Source organism: Moschus berezovskii, chromosome 13, assembly GCF_049115385.1.
Source record: "Moschus berezovskii isolate FMDL1 chromosome 13, NW_MosBer_1.0, whole genome shotgun sequence".
NCBI classification, from domain to species: domain Eukaryota; kingdom Metazoa; phylum Chordata; class Mammalia; order Artiodactyla; family Moschidae; genus Moschus; species Moschus berezovskii.
Genome location: NC_142472.1, coordinates 11,823,071 through 11,842,723, shown reverse-complemented (window position 1 = coordinate 11,842,723; position 19,653 = coordinate 11,823,071). Strand labels below are relative to the sequence as shown.

At 51.8% G+C, this 19,653-nt stretch overlaps 1 protein-coding gene across 2 annotated transcripts in view; it reads left to right on the top strand.

Annotated features, from left to right (window-relative positions):
- Nucleotides 1-16,462, top strand: part of FARP1 (FERM, ARH/RhoGEF and pleckstrin domain protein 1) — a 323,140-nt gene extending 306,678 nt beyond the window's left edge. For both annotated transcript variants that reach the window (XM_055426586.2, XM_055426585.2), the window contains exons 18-27: nucleotides 1,726-1,963; nucleotides 4,059-4,189; nucleotides 8,369-8,437; nucleotides 8,706-8,795; nucleotides 9,439-9,521; nucleotides 9,622-9,734; nucleotides 10,168-10,331; nucleotides 13,456-13,563; nucleotides 13,964-14,115; nucleotides 15,381-16,462. In XM_055426586.2, the coding sequence (XP_055282561.2) occupies nucleotides 1,726-1,963; nucleotides 4,059-4,189; nucleotides 8,369-8,437; nucleotides 8,706-8,795; nucleotides 9,439-9,521; nucleotides 9,622-9,734; nucleotides 10,168-10,331; nucleotides 13,456-13,563; nucleotides 13,964-14,115; nucleotides 15,381-15,462 (1,230 nt within the window). In that variant the 3' untranslated portion in view covers nucleotides 15,463-16,462. The remainder of the gene's footprint in view (nucleotides 1-1,725; nucleotides 1,964-4,058; nucleotides 4,190-8,368; nucleotides 8,438-8,705; nucleotides 8,796-9,438; nucleotides 9,522-9,621; nucleotides 9,735-10,167; nucleotides 10,332-13,455; nucleotides 13,564-13,963; nucleotides 14,116-15,380) is intronic.
- The last annotated feature ends 3,191 nt before the right edge of the window (nucleotides 16,463-19,653 follow it).

Here is a 19,653-nt window from a genome sequence, read left to right as displayed (position 1 = left end):
GGGTCCTTAGGAGCAGAGTGCCCCGTGCCGTGGCTCTGGGTGCCAGAGCCCGGCACATTCAAGGGCAGGTTGTTCAGTAGGTGCCCGGAGTAAGTAGCAAGAAGCCACAGTGGAAGGGCAGGAGAGATCACTGATCAGGCCCCATGCAGACTCTAGAGGTTGTCCTGAGGTGGTGGGACTTCTTGAGATATCCCAAGCAGGAGGCAGTGTGCTCAATTGCATTGGTGGAAGTTCCATTTGGAGCCACTCGAAAGTCAGGGGGCAGAAGTGAGGCAGAGACCCCGATGGAGACACCCTGGCAGTGGCCAGAACAGGGGCGGTGACCACCCGGCGAAGCCAGGAACAGGCTTGCTGTTTGCAGGAGGTAGAATTGGTAGGTCTTGGTGAAGGACTCAAAACCTGAGGGCATCTGGGATCTTCTCCCGGTTTTTCTGTCTTGAGTAACAGGTGGCAGCGCCCATCCTGGGGTGCGAGGATCGGGGGGCAGCCTCAGTTGCCGTAGGGTGGGGGGAGTGGGGGGGTTGATGTCTGGACTCCTGGATTTCCAGCTCTTTGTGGGCAGTGGGAATGGAGATGCCAGGATTGGGAACCCAGATGTTCTGGGAATCAGCTCACAGACAGTGAGCCTGCTTTGGGGATGAGGGGGAGGAAAGGACAACAGCCGCCAGGAGGAATTAACGCCTTCTGGAATGCTCTCTCAGACTTCTCACCCTGCGGCTGCCTCCACCACTGCCCGTTAAAGGAAAACGATACTCAGCAACAGTCATTAAGGATGGTAGAGCAGACTTTGTTCTGGACTTTTGCAGTAGGTGCGGGGACACTGCAGGGGGCTTTTACAATGGGAGAGAGACTGGAATCAGCTCTCAGTGCAGCGGGAATCTACAGCCAAGGATCAGGGCCAGGCTCAGAGGGTGAAAACATACTAGGAGGAAACATCAGGGTCCTGAGGGGGAATTCTAGCAGAACCCATTTAATAGGATTCTTAGGTGAAGACATCATCTGGCGGGCAGTGGCAGATGGAGACCCCCCCCCAATGTCAAGGGGGACCAGATACCCAGGGTGGAGGGTTCTGGTTGAACTGACTTATAACAGGATTCTAAAACTGGATGGTACAAGGAAGTGTACAGCCCGGCCTGGCAGAAGGTTCATGAGCCTGACAAAAGTTTGCCCAAGCAAAGCATCTCGGCCAGACCCCAGGAGAGAAGGACCGAGGCTCATCACTCCCATCCACTCCCCAGAATTCAGAGCAGCTGTCTCACGACAGATGCTCAGTTATTGTACAAGCGAAGGAGAGGGAGCCAAACAGAAATGTGTACTTTTCACTATGTGACGTTTATTGAGTGGCCCTGGCCTCTTTATCATTCTTTTGGACATTTAGGAGAAAACCCCAAGCCCCCTGAAGGCACTCCCATTCATTTATTATTTCCCCTGAGTTTCACCAGTCTTGTTTTAAAAGGACACTTACATCTCTAGTGTTCCGTATACATATCAAATATTTTATGATCCCTGCGTATTTGAAACTGCTCTGTGCTTTTATAGAGCTTTTTTTATTTCATCTTGAGAACTTAAATATTGAAATATTAAAAGCATGAGATTGAACAAGTGGGATGAGATAATGAAAGCAAAGGTGATGCCTTGGGAGAGTCAAGCGCGGATGGACCACGTGGCTGAGCCCGACTCCGCCCCTCTCCCTGGCCCCGCCCCCTCCCATGTCTTCCCCACCAGCAACTGGCTGCTCACTTGTGGAAGCACAGCGAGGCACTGGAGGCGCTGGAGACCGGCATCCGGGGCTCCCGGCGGCTGGAGAGCCTGTGCCGAGACTTTGAGCTGCAGAAGGTGTGCTACCTGCCGCTCAACACCTTCCTCCTGCGCCCGCTGCACCGGCTCATGCACTACAAGCAGGTCCTGGAGCGACTGTGCAAACACTACCCGCCCAGCCACAGCGACTTCAGGGACTGCCGAGGTGAGCGGGGGTGTGTGTCGGTGCGGGGAGGCGGAGGTCTCTGGATTGTGTCCCAAGCCGGGCAGACACGCTCTGTGGGACCTGGTCCGATATTTTCCGTTCCCTCTTGGTCTGTCCTGTCAGGAAGGCAGGGATTCGCTTCTCTTCTCCATCCCTTTGCCTGCATTTTCTCCTTCTATCCTGGCTGGTTAATGCAAAGAACCCTGGAGAAGCTCCACTTAGAGTCAGTCCCTTCCAAAAAGCTTCCATTCACCTACATGGTAGAAGCTCATCACTTTCCCCTTGGTTGGGCCACCGGAAATGGCTGGTAATAAAGGCTACTGCTCCTTGCTGCAGGGCATTCGTGAGGTCACCACACTGAACGTTTCAGGTGGATCAGCTCTCAGTCTTCGAGAAATGCCAATAAGATAATGGTGAGCTCATTTTACGTATAGGGACTGCTGAGATCAGAGAGGTTAAGGAACCTTCCCAGAGTCACACAGCTGCAAAGTAAACGACTGGTGACCTAAACCCAGAACCCACATTCTTGACCATCCTTCCCTACCCGCTAATGATGATGATATTACTCACTGTCTCTCACTCAGCACCTGGGCCAGGTACTCTGCCAGGTATCTTTCTTACATTAACACCTTTACTTCTTCAACAATCCCATGAGAGAAGGGTGGTTATCCTATTTTATAGATAAGAAAATGGGCTTCAGAGGGGGTAAAGGATTTGTGAGCACTGCTCAGCTGGCCAAAGATGGGAGATGACACTCTGGACCGTGCTTTTCCCACTGTGCCATGCAGCGTCGTTTTGAACTTACATCCTCTTCTCCTGTTGTTTGCGGCCTGTTACTGTCTGCGCTCCCTGGCCTGAACTGGTAGCCCCTGGGGGCCAGGACACTCTGCAGCCAGTCTGTACGCAGTGCACCCTCTCCAGGTGGCTCTTGACAGATTATGAGACTTTGCATACCCGTCATTATGTCACGATATGTGTCTCTTGCCTAAAGTATGTAAATTTAATCTTGGTTTTCAGTAAGGCAACCCAAGGGAAGATTTCGTAGAGTAATGCAGACACGGTTCCCTGGTAGCTCAGATGGTAAAGAATCTGCCTGCAGTGCAAGAGACCTGGGTTCGATCCCTGGGTCAGGAAGATTCCCTGGAGAAGGAAATGGCAACCCACTCCAGTATTCCTGCCTGGAGAATCCCAAGGACAGAGGAGCCTGGCGGGCCACAGTCCATGGGGTTGCAAGAGTCAGACACAACTTAGTGACTAAACCACCAGTACCACCGCCAATGAAGACATTGGTAATTGATGCAACAAGAAGAGAAATGGCTCGAGACGAGGTTTTGACTTGCTTTAGACAGCAGTCTTTAAAACGAACCATGCAGCCTCATGCCTTGGCATGTTCTATTCCTTCCGCTTGGACACCCCCACCTCCTGGTCCTTTCCCTGGCAGAATCCTCCTCCTCCTCTAAGGCTCAAGTCTGTGCCTGACCCTCGAGGCCTCAACCCTGAATGCCCATCAGTGTGGGGGAGACGTGCCCAATATTGGAAAATATAGTTGCAGTTTTTCTTTGCAGCCATCTTGGTAAACACTGTAAATGAGTACAGAAGGTAAAACCAGGCCCTGCTGGAATGTTTGTTGCCTGAGTGTTACACCATCAGTTGGACGCTTTGCCAGAAAGATCTCTCCTTCGCCCAGGACTTTTCTGTTTGCTCACTCTACTCTGTTCCTTTCAGCTAACAGGGAGGGGAAAAAATCTCTGCCCTGGGGACAAAATTCCAGGCACTCTTATACCCTCGCTGCTGCCCCTTTATGCCAACAAGTAATTTTAACTGAAGGACAGCTGTCCACCACCGAGCTATGAAGGGGGCATTGACATTTTCAAGATGGTTTGTGGGAAACTAAAGCAAGCAAATCAATACTTAAAGTAAATCACTCAGTTTTTATTATCACTCAGAAATAGCGGTGTCTTCCCTGGAAGGAAGGCTTCTAAGATAGTTCAGCTACCAGAGGATATTACCCTGGAGAATTAAGCTCCAAGATGTGGGGGAAATGACCCCTGTCTGCTGTGAATGCTGCAGTTTTTGTGTCTGTTTCCCTCCTCAGCTGCTTTGGCAGAGATCACGGAAATGGTGGCGCAGCTTCACGGTACAATGATCAAGATGGAGAATTTCCAGAAGCTGCATGAACTCAAGAAAGATTTGATTGGCGTTGACAATCTTGTGATCCCAGGAAGGGTAAGTTCTCTCTGTATGCTCTGGAGGTGGAGCCAGAAAGATTTGTGTGTGCTAAGTCACTTTCGTCGTGTCCAACTCTTTGCAACCCCATGGACTACAGCCCACCAGGTGCCTCTGTCCAGGGGGTTTTCCAGGCAAGAATACTGGAGTGGGTTGCAACGTCCTGCTCCAGGGGATCTTCCCGACCCAGGGATCAAACCTGTGTCTTTTTATGTCTCCTGCATTGGCAGCCATGTTCTTTACCACTAGCGCCACCTGGCAAACCCCAAGAAAGACTTGCAGTGACTTACATTGGAGCCTTTTGAATATGGACGTCCCAAAATTAAAATATGCTCCTTCGGAAGTGGCTTTCTTCCCTCGATGGAGAGACAACTGGAAAAATGCCTTGAATATTACAGTGGCAATTCAGAAATTTTGGGTCAGAAGAGAAGTGAATCCTTCAACCTCATATTCTGCTTTTTCTCCTTATTGGTTGATATGCTTATATACTTTTCCCCCCACCATATTCTGAGAGGCTTTGAGATTGCTTGTTTTAAAAAAAAATTAGGTAAATGAAGATGGAAGAAAAGGAAAATTTTTTAAAGAATTGGGTAAAGGATTTCCCTGGTGGTCCAGGGGTTAGTTCAGACCCCATGCTTCCACTACAGGGGGCACAGGCTTGATCCCCGGTTGGGGAGGGATCCCACATGCCTTGTGGTGTGGCCCCCACACAAAAATAATAATTGGGTGAAGGGGCAATAGAAAGCAGAGAAGTTAGTGCATGAAAGTGTGCTATAAATTCCCACATAAGTGGGAAAGTTAGAAATTAAAACTGTAGCCAGAACACAGTTCTGGGAGAGAGACACATTTCACTTAATGCTATTTAACCTTTACTTCCCCATGGGGCTTCCCTGGTGGCTCAAACAGTAAAGAATCCGCCTGCAATGCAGGAGACCCAGGTTTCATCCCTGGGTCAGGAAGATCCCCTGGAGAAGGGAATGACAACCCACTCCAGTATTCTTGGAGAACTCCATGGATGGTGTCCTCCGTCCATGGAGTCACAAGGAGTCAGACACAACTGAGTGACTTTTAACACTTCCACTTTCTCCATGCACGTGACAGGTAGGTCATTCTCACCAAAGGACCTCAATATCAAGCATGCTTCCTCCAGGCCAGTGGGCATTTTAAACATACAGAGTAGCCTGTCTTTTTCCAACTCTCTTCCTAAAGGGAAACAGTCGTTGACCAGGAATTAGAAATAGTTGCTCCATCTCATCAGATCTCTACATGGGCACTTCCTCTACCAGCTCTCCGGCCTCAAACTACACCTAACCCAGATTCAGAAGGGCATTTTATTTTAGCTTCTTTGATCTGTCATATACCTGCCTTAAACTTCAGACAAATATCCCTCATCTTTTTGGGTATTGGGTCTTTCTGTTGGGAAGCCAAAGCTGAGCAGAGTATCAGCTCTAAAACGTTGTCAGAAGAGTTATGTGGTAACTGTCGGCTGGAAATTAAAGCTGGGACTTAATTCTCTTCTGCTGAGAGAATTCTGCCAGGACTCAGCACATCACATGCGGTGTTCACCCATCTATGCAAAAGCCTTTAAAGCCTTGCGGAATCGGTGTAATTTTCTCTTAACTTCGGATGTTATAAAATACTTAACATATTATATGTTACACGGCGATCAGAGCATCGTAAGGAACTTATTTTGAGAAATAGTTTCCACGGTGCTGTGAAAAGAGCAGTGCATTGGAGTAGGTGGCCCTGGGTTCAGTTTCTGGCTCGGAACTGGACTGTCTGACCTACTGGAATGTTCCTTTCATTCTATAACATGGGGACCGTACTTTCTCTGTCATAGGTTGTGTGTGTATTAGTCACTCAGTCCAACTCTTTGTGACCCTATGGACTGTAGCCTGCCAGGCTCCTCTATCCATGGGGATTCTCCAGGCAAGAATACTGGCGTGAGTTGCCATTTCTTTCTCCAAATGACCACAGCCTGGTGTTAATCATATGGATCCAGCCCACAGTTGTGGGGGTTTTCCTTTTGGTGGACAAGAGGTTAAGTTTTTGATTGAGACAGCTCATCTCTCTGATTGACTTTGAGTGACGCCAAAAGAACATTTAACTCTACGGCCAGGGTCAGAGCAGGTATTAATTAATTGGCCAGCTGAGAGGAATTGACTGACTGAACATGACTTACCATTTTCCCTTTAAAGTAAATTTCCTCAGGGCCAACCAATTAGAACCTTGGAGCGCAGAAATTCATGGAAGGTAACCCAGAAATACCGGACACAGGTAATTGGCGACAAACCCAACAACTGGATTGATTTCTAAAACTAGCATAGGATCATGCCTATGATAGAAAAACATTTGATTCCTATGCAAAGGTCCAAGAAGGTTATATGGATCAAATGAGACTTAATCTGCAGAACTAACATAGTAAATATGTTACCTTCCTCTTCTCCTACCTACACTCATTTGAAGAGACACACTTAGTATATAATGTAACTGAGTATGCAGCACAGCCGGCTTCCCTGGGGGCTCAGCTGGTAAAGAATCCACCCACAGTGCAGGAGACCTGGGTTCAATCCCTGGGTTGGGAAGATCCCCTGGAGAAGGGAAAGGCCACCCACTCCAGTACTTTGGCCTGGAGAATTCCATGGACTGTATGGTTCCTGGGGTCGCAAAGAGTCGGACACAACTGAGCGACTTTCGCGTTCCCTTTCACACAGCATTCCCTTGTACAGCACTGTACAAGGCACAGAATTGTTTCACCAGATGTGGGCTCCATCACACACCAACTGACCCGGTGTGGGCAAGTTTCTTATTCATTTTGCTCCTCAGTTTTCTTATCTGAAAAATGGGGATGAATTTACAGGCTTGTGCATGGACCTAATATAAGCAGCCATCACATGTCAGGCACATACCATGCGCTAATAAATCATTATTGATGAAGCTGAAGTCAGAACTGGGGTGTTGGGTACACTCTGCAGGACTGGCCTTATCTGTATGTTCTTTTGTGGATCAACCAGCTTCATGGCCCCTCAATATTTCAAGTCAACCCTGGCGGAAATGGGAAAGAACAAGGCCCTTAGAGGGCCAAGTTCTAAGGTGGGCTGTTCCACACACCAAGGCTAGTTGATTATCTTTTAAAAATTATCGAAATAACCTGATGAGTGGAAAGATGGCTCCAGTAGGTTGGTCTACATGTGGAATTTGAAAAATTGAGATTTACAGCTGATGTTCACACTCCCTGCAGTCTAATTCCTAACACAGCTTCCGGGCATAATCCTGCTGCCCTCCTGCTGAGGTCAGGCTGAGATGGGGGTGTCACATCCTGGAAACAGGATTTCTTCAGAGGCAAAAGACCCCAGCACAGTCTGGCCTGAGCCAGGCCCTGGGGTGTGTTTTCTGTCCCAGGCATTGTGTGCCCAAAGAGTCCTTCCAGGAGTGCAGTTGGGGGTTCATTTGGTTAAAACTCAAGAGGCCTGGACGTTGTGGAATTTCGTTCCAGAAGGAAGCCTCTTGAGTTTAAGGATATTAGGGGCCTTTTCTCTTTCTCCTATTTCATAGGGGCTTGGTGGTGGTGGGGGGGGGGGTGTTTTGTTTCTAATACTTTTTAAAAATTTGTATTAAAAAAATTTAATATTTTTTATTTTTTACTGATTTATTTAGCTAAGCCAGGTCTTAGTTGCTGCTTGCAGGATCTTTGTTCTTCCTTGCTTGTGGCTCTTTAGTTCTAGAACAGTTACTAGTCTTTGAGAACCAGTGTTTAAATCATGAAGAAGATCCCTCTACTCATAGTTCTCGCCTGTGGTGTCTCTCTCATCCTTGGTCCCGTGGTGCCCCGTTGTGTCCCTCCCGGGTCCTGGGTCACCTCCTCACAGTGGAAGCCCGCAGGGCCTGGGGGCGAAGTGCACAGTGACAGGTTCCAGTATGAAGCTGTCCGGAGACCTCTGACCGCTGGCTTCCCATCTGGTATTGGAGCCGAAGTTAGCCTCGGCCTTGCAGGCTGCTGGGAAGGGGAGGCGCTGAGAGGCAGCACAGCTGCGCATTCAGTAAACAGGGGCTGCGATCGCTACGAGTTTTAGTGTGAAAGGGACCGCGGTGGGTGGAAGCATCTCACATGGCTGTTGAATCTGCGCCGACGCAGGTTTGCAGGCTCCAAGCCAACTTGTGGGTGTGTTTTCTCTGCAGGAATTCATCCGCCTGGGCAGCCTCAGCAAGCTCTCCGGGAAGGGGCTCCAGCAGCGCATGTTCTTCCTGGTAAGTGGTGAGAGCTGGGCTGTCTGTCCTCACCACGATCGGTGACACGTGGACCCGTGGAACCGGCAAGGGGCACGGGACTGGGCGTCGGCCACCCCAGAGCGGGCATACTTGGAAGGCAGGAAGAGCAGTCAGAGCTGCTCAGACTGGAGATGCTGAGGTCCGCGGGTTTTCACACAGCTTTCTGAAAATGTATCGGTCATTTCTGCCCTTGTTGGTTTCAAACGGGGCCCGTTCGTCTCAGCCGCTCTTGTCCCCATTCCTCTAGTTCAACGATGTCTTGCTGTACACGAGCCGGGGGCTGACGGCCTCGAATCAGTTTAAAGTCCACGGGCAGCTCCCGCTCTATGGCATGACCGTGAGTACGCGCCTGGGGCCCGGGCTGGGGGACCTGGTCCTCCGGGCTAGCAGCCAGTGACTGCCACGAGGAAGGAAGGGACGGAGGGCCTTGATAAGGAAGTGAGAGCATCACGGGCTCCGTGAAAAGCCTGGGCTTTGCTAGGGCTCCCCTAGAGGGGCCCTGGGACAGCACTCCTCCTATAGCGGGATGTACGCCCCGTTCTTTCTGGAGTTGGGTACAGAGGCAAGCTGTCATGGCCACGTGGTGAGGACGTGCGTCTTACTGCCTGTTGCCTGGCCCCCAGGCCCTGAGAGGCTGTATCCTCACTGCGCGGGGAGTAAAGACCAGGAAACCATCTTTCTCCCAGAAATGTCCTGTAGACAGGCGTCCACATTCTATGAGCCTTGGTGGGTGAGGCAGACAAGGAGCCAGTGTCCATAGGATTCTTTCTCTGGCTTCTCCCCCAAACGCTCCTCAGTGGTCAGGGAGAGGGAAGTCTGTGGCTCTGCTGAGAAAAAGATAGTGCACTTTCACCTTGCACTTACACTCCCGATTGGGATTTTTCTGACTTGGTCCCTCGAGCTCTGTGAAACTTGGAAAATGCACTGAGTGTGACCCGCCCCCTGCTTGACCGTAACTTACAACCACACTCGCCCTACAGATGGAGGAAAGTGAAGAGGAATGGGGTGTCCCCCACTGCCTGACCCTGCGGGGCCAGCGCCAGTCCATCGTGGTGGCCGCCAGGTAACTCGGGGAGCCTGACCTTTGACCTGGCTACCCTCTTTCCCCGCGCCCCCACCTCCCCGTGGCCTGAAAAAAAATCTGACGTCCATCTCTCCTCCAGTTCTCGGCCGGAGATGGACAAGTGGGTGGAAGACATACAGATGGCCATTGACTTGGCTGAGAAAAGCAGCGGCCCCGCCCCCGAGTTCCTGGCCAGCAGCCCCCCAGACAACAGTAAGTGTGGGCACACAGGTCCGGGGCCCCAGGCGGATTAGCCAGGACGCAGAGGGACCGCCCTGGCCCTCGGAGGGCGTCCTAGGCACTGAATAGCGCCTTACTGGTGCGTCTAATGTCTACGGTCTGTGTTTGTGAGCAGTTATGAGCGAGCAGAGAAATCCCCTTTTCTGGGCCAGCCCTGCTGCTTGTCAGCGTCTAGGGGGTGGAGAAAATACTGTGAGGGGTTCCTGGGCCGGGGGGCTGGTGGGACACCCCTTGGCCAAGCCCAAGCCCTCGCCCTATAGTGTGACTTCCTGCCCAGGGGGTGCCTAGGCTCTCCCTGTCTTTTCATCACCTTAGGCCCCCCAGGAGCAGGCGGGGAAAGGCCGTCCAGCCCTTCTTGGAGGGCAGATGGAAGCTCCCCTTTCGCCTCCCCCCCCACCCCTGGCAGAGTCCCCCGAGGAGGCGGCGGGCGACCAGGAGTCAGAGGACGACCTCAGCGCGTCGCGCACCTCACTGGAGCGCCAGGCCCCACACCGCGGTAACACCATGGTGCACGTATGCTGGCACCGCAACACCAGCGTGTCCATGGTGGACTTCAGCGTGGCCGTGGAGGTAGGGGACCGCCGGCCTGGGCCTCAGTCCACCCCCAGGCTGTCTGCACACTGATGGTTTTCTCTTACTCCCTGGGACCTCTTCTCTCATGGAGTCAGTCGTAGGGCAGAGACGGTCCATGTGGTTTTTTTGTGTGTCGGCACTGGGAAGTCGGGGCTGGGCCACCCAAGCCCTGTGCTGGCGGCACCCTGGAGCCCCCCACCACCCCTGACTCGGGTGCAGGGAGGCATTGTGGTCGTAAAGCTGGGGCCAGTCAGGGCCTCGGCAAGTGTCGTTCATGGGAGAACCTGCAAGAAGCCCGCTCTCTGCCCTGTCGTCTGGGGCCAGGAACCTTCCAGAACTCTCCAAACCCCATTCTCTAATCTTCCCCCAGTCTAGAGTCATAATCCGTAACCGTTCAGAAAACACAAAAGTCCAAGACGTTCTAAAACCACTAAGGCTGTTTACTGATTTTGTGGGCACCCCTGTTTTGCTGAAGAATCAGATTGTATGCTGTGGCCCAGACTCCACTGCCTGGGGTGCTAGGGAGGAGAGGCACTGGGTGATCTTTCTAAAACCTGACAAGTTCTGGATCCCCAGGTACACCTGGTCCAAAAGATGTCACATAAGAGATGGTGAGCCAAGAACAGCTGTTCATTTACTTTTTGAATCAACAGTACTGGAACTGTGCCTGAGGTTTCTTGATGGACGTGCTTAGTTGCTCAATCATGTCCAACTCTTTGCAACCCTGTGGGCAGTAGCCTGCCAGGCTCCTCTGTCCATGGGGATTCTCCAGGCAAGAATACTGGAGTGGGTTGCCATGCTCTCCTCCAGGGGATTCTCCCAACCCAGTGATCAAACCCAGGGGTCTGCCTCATTGCAGGCGGATTCTTTACTGTCTGAGCCACCAGGGAAGCTGACTGTCTTGATGGATAGGGTTGTCTGAGATGATTCTCTGGCAGTGACTATCAGTTCCAGACAGGTGCTTTCGTTGAGTTTCCCTGCTATGGATAATGTTTTAAAAGCCATGCTTCCTTCTCAAAACATCCTCAGGGGACTCTGGCCTTTGGATGGTCTGGGCTGTCAGTGAACCACCCCCTCCCCTCCTCCGGAGCGGGGGGCCTCTCTCTTCCCAAGAAAATACCCATCCTCCTCCTCCCTCCCTCACGCTTCCCACTGCATCTGTTGGCAGAGCTTGCCAAACAGAGATTTCCTCCAGGAACAGGGATGTTTCCAGTAAAGAGGGAGCAGGAAAAAACCAGTGATCTTCCCTGAAGAGATCCCTGATCATATCTGCTGACCAGCTGAGGCCAGGGGGAAAGGCCATGCTGGGCATGAGAGATCCTCTTTGCCTCACTTCATGCTCACCTTCACAACGTGTAGTCAGGGCCGTAGAGAATTCGGAAAGAAACCACCTCTCCAATCCCTGGAGGCACACAGGACGCCGCCCTCTGGGTGACAGCCAGCCATGTGCAGCCCCATGTGTGCGGGGTCGGCTGAGTGGCAGAGCCGCTCAGCACATGGTGACCACAGCCCAGATCCTGCCCGCCTTCTGCCTGGTTCTAGCCCGTCAGCGAAGAATAGGGTTTCCCATTTTTGAATGGTTACTATAGAGATCCAACTACTTGCTCTGTGATCCTTGGAGGAAAAATCTGCTGAGGGCTGCAGCCCGTGGATGTGAGCCCCGGGCCAGTGCCAGTGGTTTTAAGGTGGCAGTTCCAAAGACAGCTGCAGCCAAGAGAAAGGTTTTTTTGGACTCTGTCTAGAGGAAGTCATTGGATTCAGTATTAAAAAATAAGCATAAGGAAAGGAAAATATGCTAATCTCCTTCCTCCACAGTGAGGCTTGTGTGGGATCTTAACATATTTAAAGCACCACTTGGGTGCCACCCTCACCTGCTGAAACCCACCAGTGGGTGAGCGGCAGCCAGAAGGGTGATGGCACACTGCAGTGCCCTCATGGGCGACAGCTCTGCTTCCTTCCTTCTCTCGGCCTAACACCGTTTCCCCATCAGACCGCGGGCAACCGCCATTTAAACCGCCTCTTCTCATAGGGGCGTGAATTAAAAGTGCCTGTTTGAGTAAATACAGAAAAGTCCCAGAGGGAGAGAATACAGTAGACAGGCATAATTGTATATATATATATTTTTATTGTGGTGAGTTTGCCCATTTCACCATTTTGAAGTGAATGATGTAGTGGTGGTGATGACAAGGCTATGCAATCGTCCACTTCTTTTCATTGAGTCTTCCTGGCGAGGAGCTGCTGGCTTGTCAGAGTGGTGGAGGCGCCTTCTCGGGGTCCTCTGAGAGGTGACACAGGGGCTCTGGAGGGAGGACTCACCTGGGAGTGCTCAGTGATGTGAGTTCAGGAATGCCTGGTCCCACCAGTGCTGTGCAGGGCAGAGGGCTGGGCAAGGAGGCACTGCACCGAAACTCGTGTTCCAGCCACAGCCACCAGGTGGCGGTCAGGAGCCGCTGGCGTGGGGCTCCCGAGAGCTTAGAATGGGCAGGGAGGGGTCCTTTCTCAGAGATGCGGTAACAAGCACCCCCAACAGGTTTGTCCTGGAGGTCAGAAGTCCAGACATCAGTGTGGCCACGGGTGCAGGCTCCCTCTGAAGCCTGTGTGGCAGGAAGCTTCCTCACCTCCCCGGCTTCTGTGGTTGAGGGCTGGCCTTGGTGTTTGGGGGGTTGTAGACACATCTCTTGAGTCAGTCTCCATCCACATAGACACGTCCTCTCCTCCTCATGAGGACGTCAGCCGTAGTGGATACGGGCCCACCTGTAGCTCCAGGATGGTTTCTTCATTCTACATCTGATGACCCTATTTCCCTGTAAGGTCCAGAGGGGGTAGTTAAGGAGGTACCAGAGGGGCTGGTTAGGGCTTCAAGATATTATTGGAGGACATCATTCAACCAGAGACAGGAAGTCAAACCAGGTTCACATAGTCTCTCTCCCACGGGTTTCGCCCCCTACCAGGGAGAAAGGTCGTTTTCCTAAGTCGTCCTCAGGAAGCCCGGTCACAGGGTCACGGCCCTGCCTGTGGACCCAAAGCAGGGGAACGCCACTGGTCGGTGACGCCGAGCTGTCCTTCCACCAGAGCGGGGGCACCCCCACCTGTACTCCTTCCAGGCCTCCCTGTCTTGCAGAATCAGCTGTCTGGGAACCTGCTGAGGAAATTCAAAAACAGCAATGGGTGGCAGAAGCTGTGGGTGGTCTTCACGAACTTCTGCCTCTTCTTCTACAAATCGCACCAGGTAGGTGGCTGGGGTGGATGCTGAAGGACCCTCCCCCAGCACCCTCTGTTCTTGGGGGACAGGCAGCTTTCCTCTGGAAGGATGAAGAACTTGATCCTTGAGCCGCCCAGCCAGGCCATGCAAGGGCACAGCTGTCAGAGACCCCTCAGGTCCAAGTGGAGGCTGACGTTTACCTATTTTGAAGGGCGGCTTCCACCTTGAAAAGGGCCATCTGTCTGCCGGTTGGACAAGGGAGGGGGAATGGCTTAAACAGGTGGCCGACACGCTGGTGTCCAGCTAACCTATCCAGGCCAGGACCTCTCAGCTAAGACTGACCACAGTTGGATGAGAGGCTGCGGGCAGGCTCCACGCCTGAGGCCGCCTCTCCAAAACACCCCCCCGCCCTGTGCCCTCTTTCCAGGACAATCACCCCCTTGCCAGCCTGCCTCTGCTTGGCTACTCGCTCACCATCCCCTCGGAGTCCGAGGACATCCACAAAGATTACGTATTCAAGCTGCATTTCAAGTCCCACGTGTACTACTTCAGGGCCGAGAGCGAATACACGTTTGAAAGGTAAGCGTTCCCGGGCACCTGCAGAGACAGGACACTCTTCTCCTGAGCCATGGGCTGTCTTCCAAGCGAGTGAGCGGTAAGGCCATCCTAGCTGCAGCTACCTGCAGCCTGGATGTCCGCTTCCTTCCAGAATGGGTTAAACCCAAAGTATCTCATAAGATCTGGGTTCCCTCTGGCCAATGCAAGGATGAGTCTTACATTGTGGGGAAGGCTGTTAAAGCAGTTGTTAGTGCCAAACCACCCCTATTGGGGGAAATTTCCTGGCCCCACTGCTGTGAGCCCACAAGACTTTGATTGTTGGGCCAGTTACAATCCATGCACAAGCCCTGGTAAAGTTAGCTTGCTGTAAAGAGCACAGAGATTTAAAACCAGGGTTGAAGGTGCCCGAGACATCCCAGAGCAGTGGTCCCTAAGCAACACTGCCCGAAAAGTGAACCCGGAGGTTCAGTTCAGTTGTCCTCAAATGTGATTTTGGGTTGGAAAACTGAGATGCTGTCGCTGCTATGGCAAGGGTAATGTAGCATGGCAGGAGCCTGGGATTAGGGAATGTCTTCCCTGCTGGCTCAGATGGTAAAGCACCTGTCTGCAATCCAGGAACCCCGGGTTTGATCCCTGGGTGGGGAATATCCTGGAGAAGGGAATGGTTACCCACTCCAGTACTCTTGCCTGTAAAATTCCATGGATGGAGGAGCCTGGCAGGCTACAGTCCATGGAGTCACAGAGTCGGAGACGACTCAGCGACTTCACTTTCTTTTTCTTAAGCCCTCTAAGCTCCACTAAGGCCGGAAGCTGGGCCCACCACCCTGAGTTTTCTCCATTGGGCACTACTGACGTTTCGGACCAGAGGCTTTGTTGTTGGGGGTGGGGGGATGGATGTGCTCAGCAGCGGCCCCGCCCCTACCCACTATTATACTGAAAATACTTGAATATATAAAATGGTATTCCCTTGAAGCAGGATGGGGCCCCACCCATTGTCCTGAGGAGGATTAGGATTGGGCACTTCTGCAGGGTGAGCGTGCCCAGGTCAGTGGTTCTCAAAATGGGTTCCTCAGGAGTACCAGGAGGAACCCTTAACCCCCTTCGTTTTACCTGAGAGCTAAGAGTTCATCTACCATCTTTTCTGCTAAAATAGATTATCCAGCAGACTGTGTGTGGCTTTGTGAGTAATGACTGCCAAGGGTCAGGAGCTGTAACAAAGCAAGCACCTTTCACAGCCATGGGTTTGTAAGAAGCAGGCCCTGACAGTTCTTTCTTTCTTGTCCTAGATGGATGGAGGTGATCCGAAGTGCCACCAGCTCGGCCTCACGTGCCCACACCCTGAGTCACAAGGAATCTCACGTGTATTGATGGTGGGGACACATGTGTGGATTGCTTCAGCCGTGGTGACTCTCGGAAGGCATTTTCTCTCTTCTGTATTAATGAAGCCTAGTAAAATTAACACCTGTCTGGAAAACAAAACAAACATGGTTCCGCAGCAACTCTCACCTGTCCCCACAGGACCATTTTTAAACCTTGTCTTTTCAGCTGGTAGTCTCGCATCTGCACGGGGCTGCACCCGCGCCGTCTCCGGTGTGGGCAGTGTTTCGGCCGTCATCCTCTTGGTGGGCTCTCTTCAGCCCGTGCCAGTATTAAAACAGTCGTGGAGATACTGCCAAATGACATTTGTTTTCCTCCACGGCTGCACCTTAAAGCAGTACCAGCACATCCGTTCAACCAAAAGACAGGGCAAGTGCTTTTTTTTTTCTTAAAACGGGGAGTTTTTGATTTCTAGGCTGCTGCATTTTACAAAATGGGTTTTCCAGTGTTTGCAATACACGTGACACAGTCTTAATAAGCAAATGAGATCATTTTCAGATTTGGGTTTCCCCCCACCCCAATCTTTCTACTTTTATAATGATAGGAAATTAGTAGGATTTTACTTCTTTGATAAAACGAGCAATTTGCAGCATCCTTGTATCCCACTGAGGGCTTCGGGCTCCAGGGAAACACTGGTTCCCAGACCTACTTCTTGGCATAGGTTGACCAAATTGTTGAAGTGATGGCTATTTACAAGGTGTGGCGGGTTGTTTTCTGTTGAGAGAAGCTCTCTGGACTGTCAAGTGTACTGAGTGCTGTGTCGATGGGAGGGTCGTAAGCCGTGGTGTTTTGCTGTTTCACAAGCATGAGAACGTGTATGTCAGTGGCCAGGGCCATCTGTGCTGTGTTGGGGCATGGGTGCGGGGGCTCCGCGTGGTGGTGCGTACTCCCCCACAATCATACCTGTATCCTCCTGCAACTGTGGTTTGGAACTGCACACTCGATAGTAGTATACATATATATATATATATCTTGTGCCTGTCTTCACAAACCATTCTTTCCTCCTTTTTATACTCACCACCCCCAGGCCTGGGGTATGGACGGACATGTGACATTGCACATCCTTGATAGTCGGACGACACAGGGAACAGGGTTCCAGTAACCGCTGGGGCCGCCAGTCAAAATCTGTTTGCCTATCTCTGTGGGGAATTGGGTGGCCGCTATTCCCTCGATGCTGTTGAGCCCCTGTGGGGGGTGACAGGGAACCCTCACCTAAGACACCGACACGATGAGCCCAACTGGGGGGTGCTGTGACTGGCGTACATGGAAACACACAAATGGATGAGGAACTCAAGATGTGTGACTCACTTGCCTTACAATCTGTACAGATCGTTTTAAGTACTAACAAAAGGGAATTAAAAAAATACCTCACGCCACAATCCAGCACACTCAAGTTTTAAGGCAAACCAACCAATCTTGTCTCGTGTCTTTTAACTGCCTCTTGGGCTGGTGGGCTGGGGAGGCGGCTGGTCATGGGGAATGGGGAGGGAGGGGCAAAGACAGCGCATTTGGAAAAACTCGGAATCTGATAAGTTTCATCTGCTTCTCCCAACTTGGGAAGCAGAATATCTCCATGAGACCTGTCAGAGGCTCTGGAAGACAGGGCAAGATGGGGTCAGTGAGCATGTCCGGAAGCCTCCCTGGCCACTCGCCTCTGCGAGGCTCGGGGACAAGTCGACTCCTAGGTCAGTCTTCTGTTCACACCTTCCTGTGTCCCTCTGCGACATCAGACAGAACCCAAGTCCAGATCCCGGGGGCGATTCAGACCACCCCCAAGCTGCTGGGAACACGAGGTTTCAGGGACACCCTCCACCTCAGCCCATTCAGGCTGCTGTTAACAAACATACCATCGACGGGGTGGCATATAAAACACACTTCTTAACAAGCAGCAGAACCAAGTATCTTAACGGTTTGGAGGCTGGAAGTCCAAGATCAAGGTCTTGGGTGTCTGGTGGGGGCCCGCTTCCTGGCTCACAGAGGCTGTCTCCCCAGGTGGCGGAAGGGGTGACGGATCGCTGTGGAGCTGACCTCAGTCCTGAGGGCTCCACCCTCATCTCGTACCTCGCAAGGCCCCCACCACCTCACACATGCAGACCCGGGGTTGGGGGGCGGACCACAACACAAACCTCGTCTATCCCCTCTACACACAAAGACACAATTCCAAAACAGTTTGTTTCTGTGAACTTTATTGACCCTCGCGTGATACAGACCCTGTGCTTAAGAACACGCCTTGCAGCAGCACTCCCCAGTTATTGCCATTATTTTATAGCAGAAATACAGAAGCCATGTTTTTTTAAGGAAGGAAAAATATAAAAATGCTTATAAATAGACCGCATGTTTTGCCGAAAGGAAGGTACAAAATGCCGTGTAAAGAACCAAACGAAATGCTTCAAAAGACCCATCAGAGAACAAAACCCATCAGATTGGGAAGGTGGGTGGCACTTGGTTACAGCGAGACAACCCCAAGGCTGTTATGGTGTCGAGGCCCCCAGACCACAATGGTGCAGCCCACGCGGAAGACACAACTTTGAAAAGTGTAAACTACCAGCCACGGTCGGCCCACCGCCTCCACTTCCAAAAAGGCCAGCTGTGCTTCCATGTGGGTGCCCCTGCCATCTGCAGTGTGGGCAGACAGGCCGCTGACCGCTGGGGTTCACTAGCCAGAGGCTCCAATGTGGTGCTCAATGCACCTCGAGTGCTGAGCTCACAGGTCTGGCTGAACACCACCTGCCGTTTACAGGCCTGAGGGGGTCCTGCTGGAATTCTGGTGCCTAATCTGTCTTTTAACTAAGGACCTGACATGGACCAACGGTAGCCCCCTTGACTTGGCGAGATGCTCTGTCTACAGAAAGCAAGCCAGAGAACTCACAGAGGAAGGGGACCCACTTTCCAAAGCCGGTCAAAGCACGCCTTCCCCCCAAAGTAGTTGGCCACTTGACCTGGGAGATGTGTGTTGCTGCCCACCAGTTGACTGCTAACTAGTCACACCACCTCACCAAGCCCAGAGTCCCGTCCACCGTCAGCGTCACCATCACTCACATCAGTGTCTGGTCTTGAAACCACTGTCCGTATGTGGGTCTGAAGAACTCGAGGTCAGAAAGCTGCTGTGACATGGCTCTTGAGGTCAGCTGAGCGGCACCCCCCCCTGCCAGGGGAACACGGCTCCACCCTCTGATGCTTTTCTCCAGCCGTGAGCGAAACTCACCTGTGGCTTATGCCTCATGTCCGGAAACAGCCAACCCCCTCATAACACTCTCCAAAACACAGAACGAAATACTCTCAATTCTTCCCGTTTAACATATTTGCATGAGGAGGATTCGCAATTAGGTTCTACGTCTCCTAACCAAAATGTATCCCTTACAGAAATCAACAATAACCCAAACCTACTTTTAATTAAAACATCAAGACAATTTTAGAGTTTTAAAAACTAGCTCCATTCCATTAGCGAACAAACAAGAAGCACCCCTCAGAAGTCTCTCCTGGTAACTTCCAGACACTGGGCCTGCAGATAACTGACCTGTCCTCAAGTTTACCCAGTAACTTCCCTTCTTCCAAAAAGCCTTAGATTCCACCTCAAGAACTGCTACTCCAGCAAGAGTCGACTATGATTTGTATCAACAAATAAACAAGAATATCACACATAGCTCAGACTGGTCAAGAAGCACGGCAAGAACTCAACTTCACATCCCAGAGACCCCTGCCACGGGCTGAGAAAAGTACAGACACCTGGCTGACCAACTGGTAGACACCCGCTCCTTTAAGGAAAAAAGCAAACGACTCGGAAGACGGGACAGCTTTACCAACCAGCAGTAGTCCCCCATCTCTTCAGAGGACCATTTTTTAAAGTTGCACAGGGAGCTGACCTGGACATTTCCGCAGCTTCAATGTGGGCAATTTCTTCCTGGAGCCTCATCAGTACACACACACACACACACCACAGACACACCACACACAGGCACACACCACACACGGCAGGTACCCTGCCCCCTCTGAAAGAGTCACGTTCCAAGGAGAGGATGCAAAAATCCTGTTATAAAATTTATTCGTGAAAGCATTCAGACATGTTGAGGTTTCGAAAGATGATATGCAGGTTTCACTACAAGGTGCAGCAGAAAACCCTCCTGGGGGGACGGGCCGGCTGGCAGGGGAACACAGGCCGGGCACGACTCCAGCGAGAGAGAC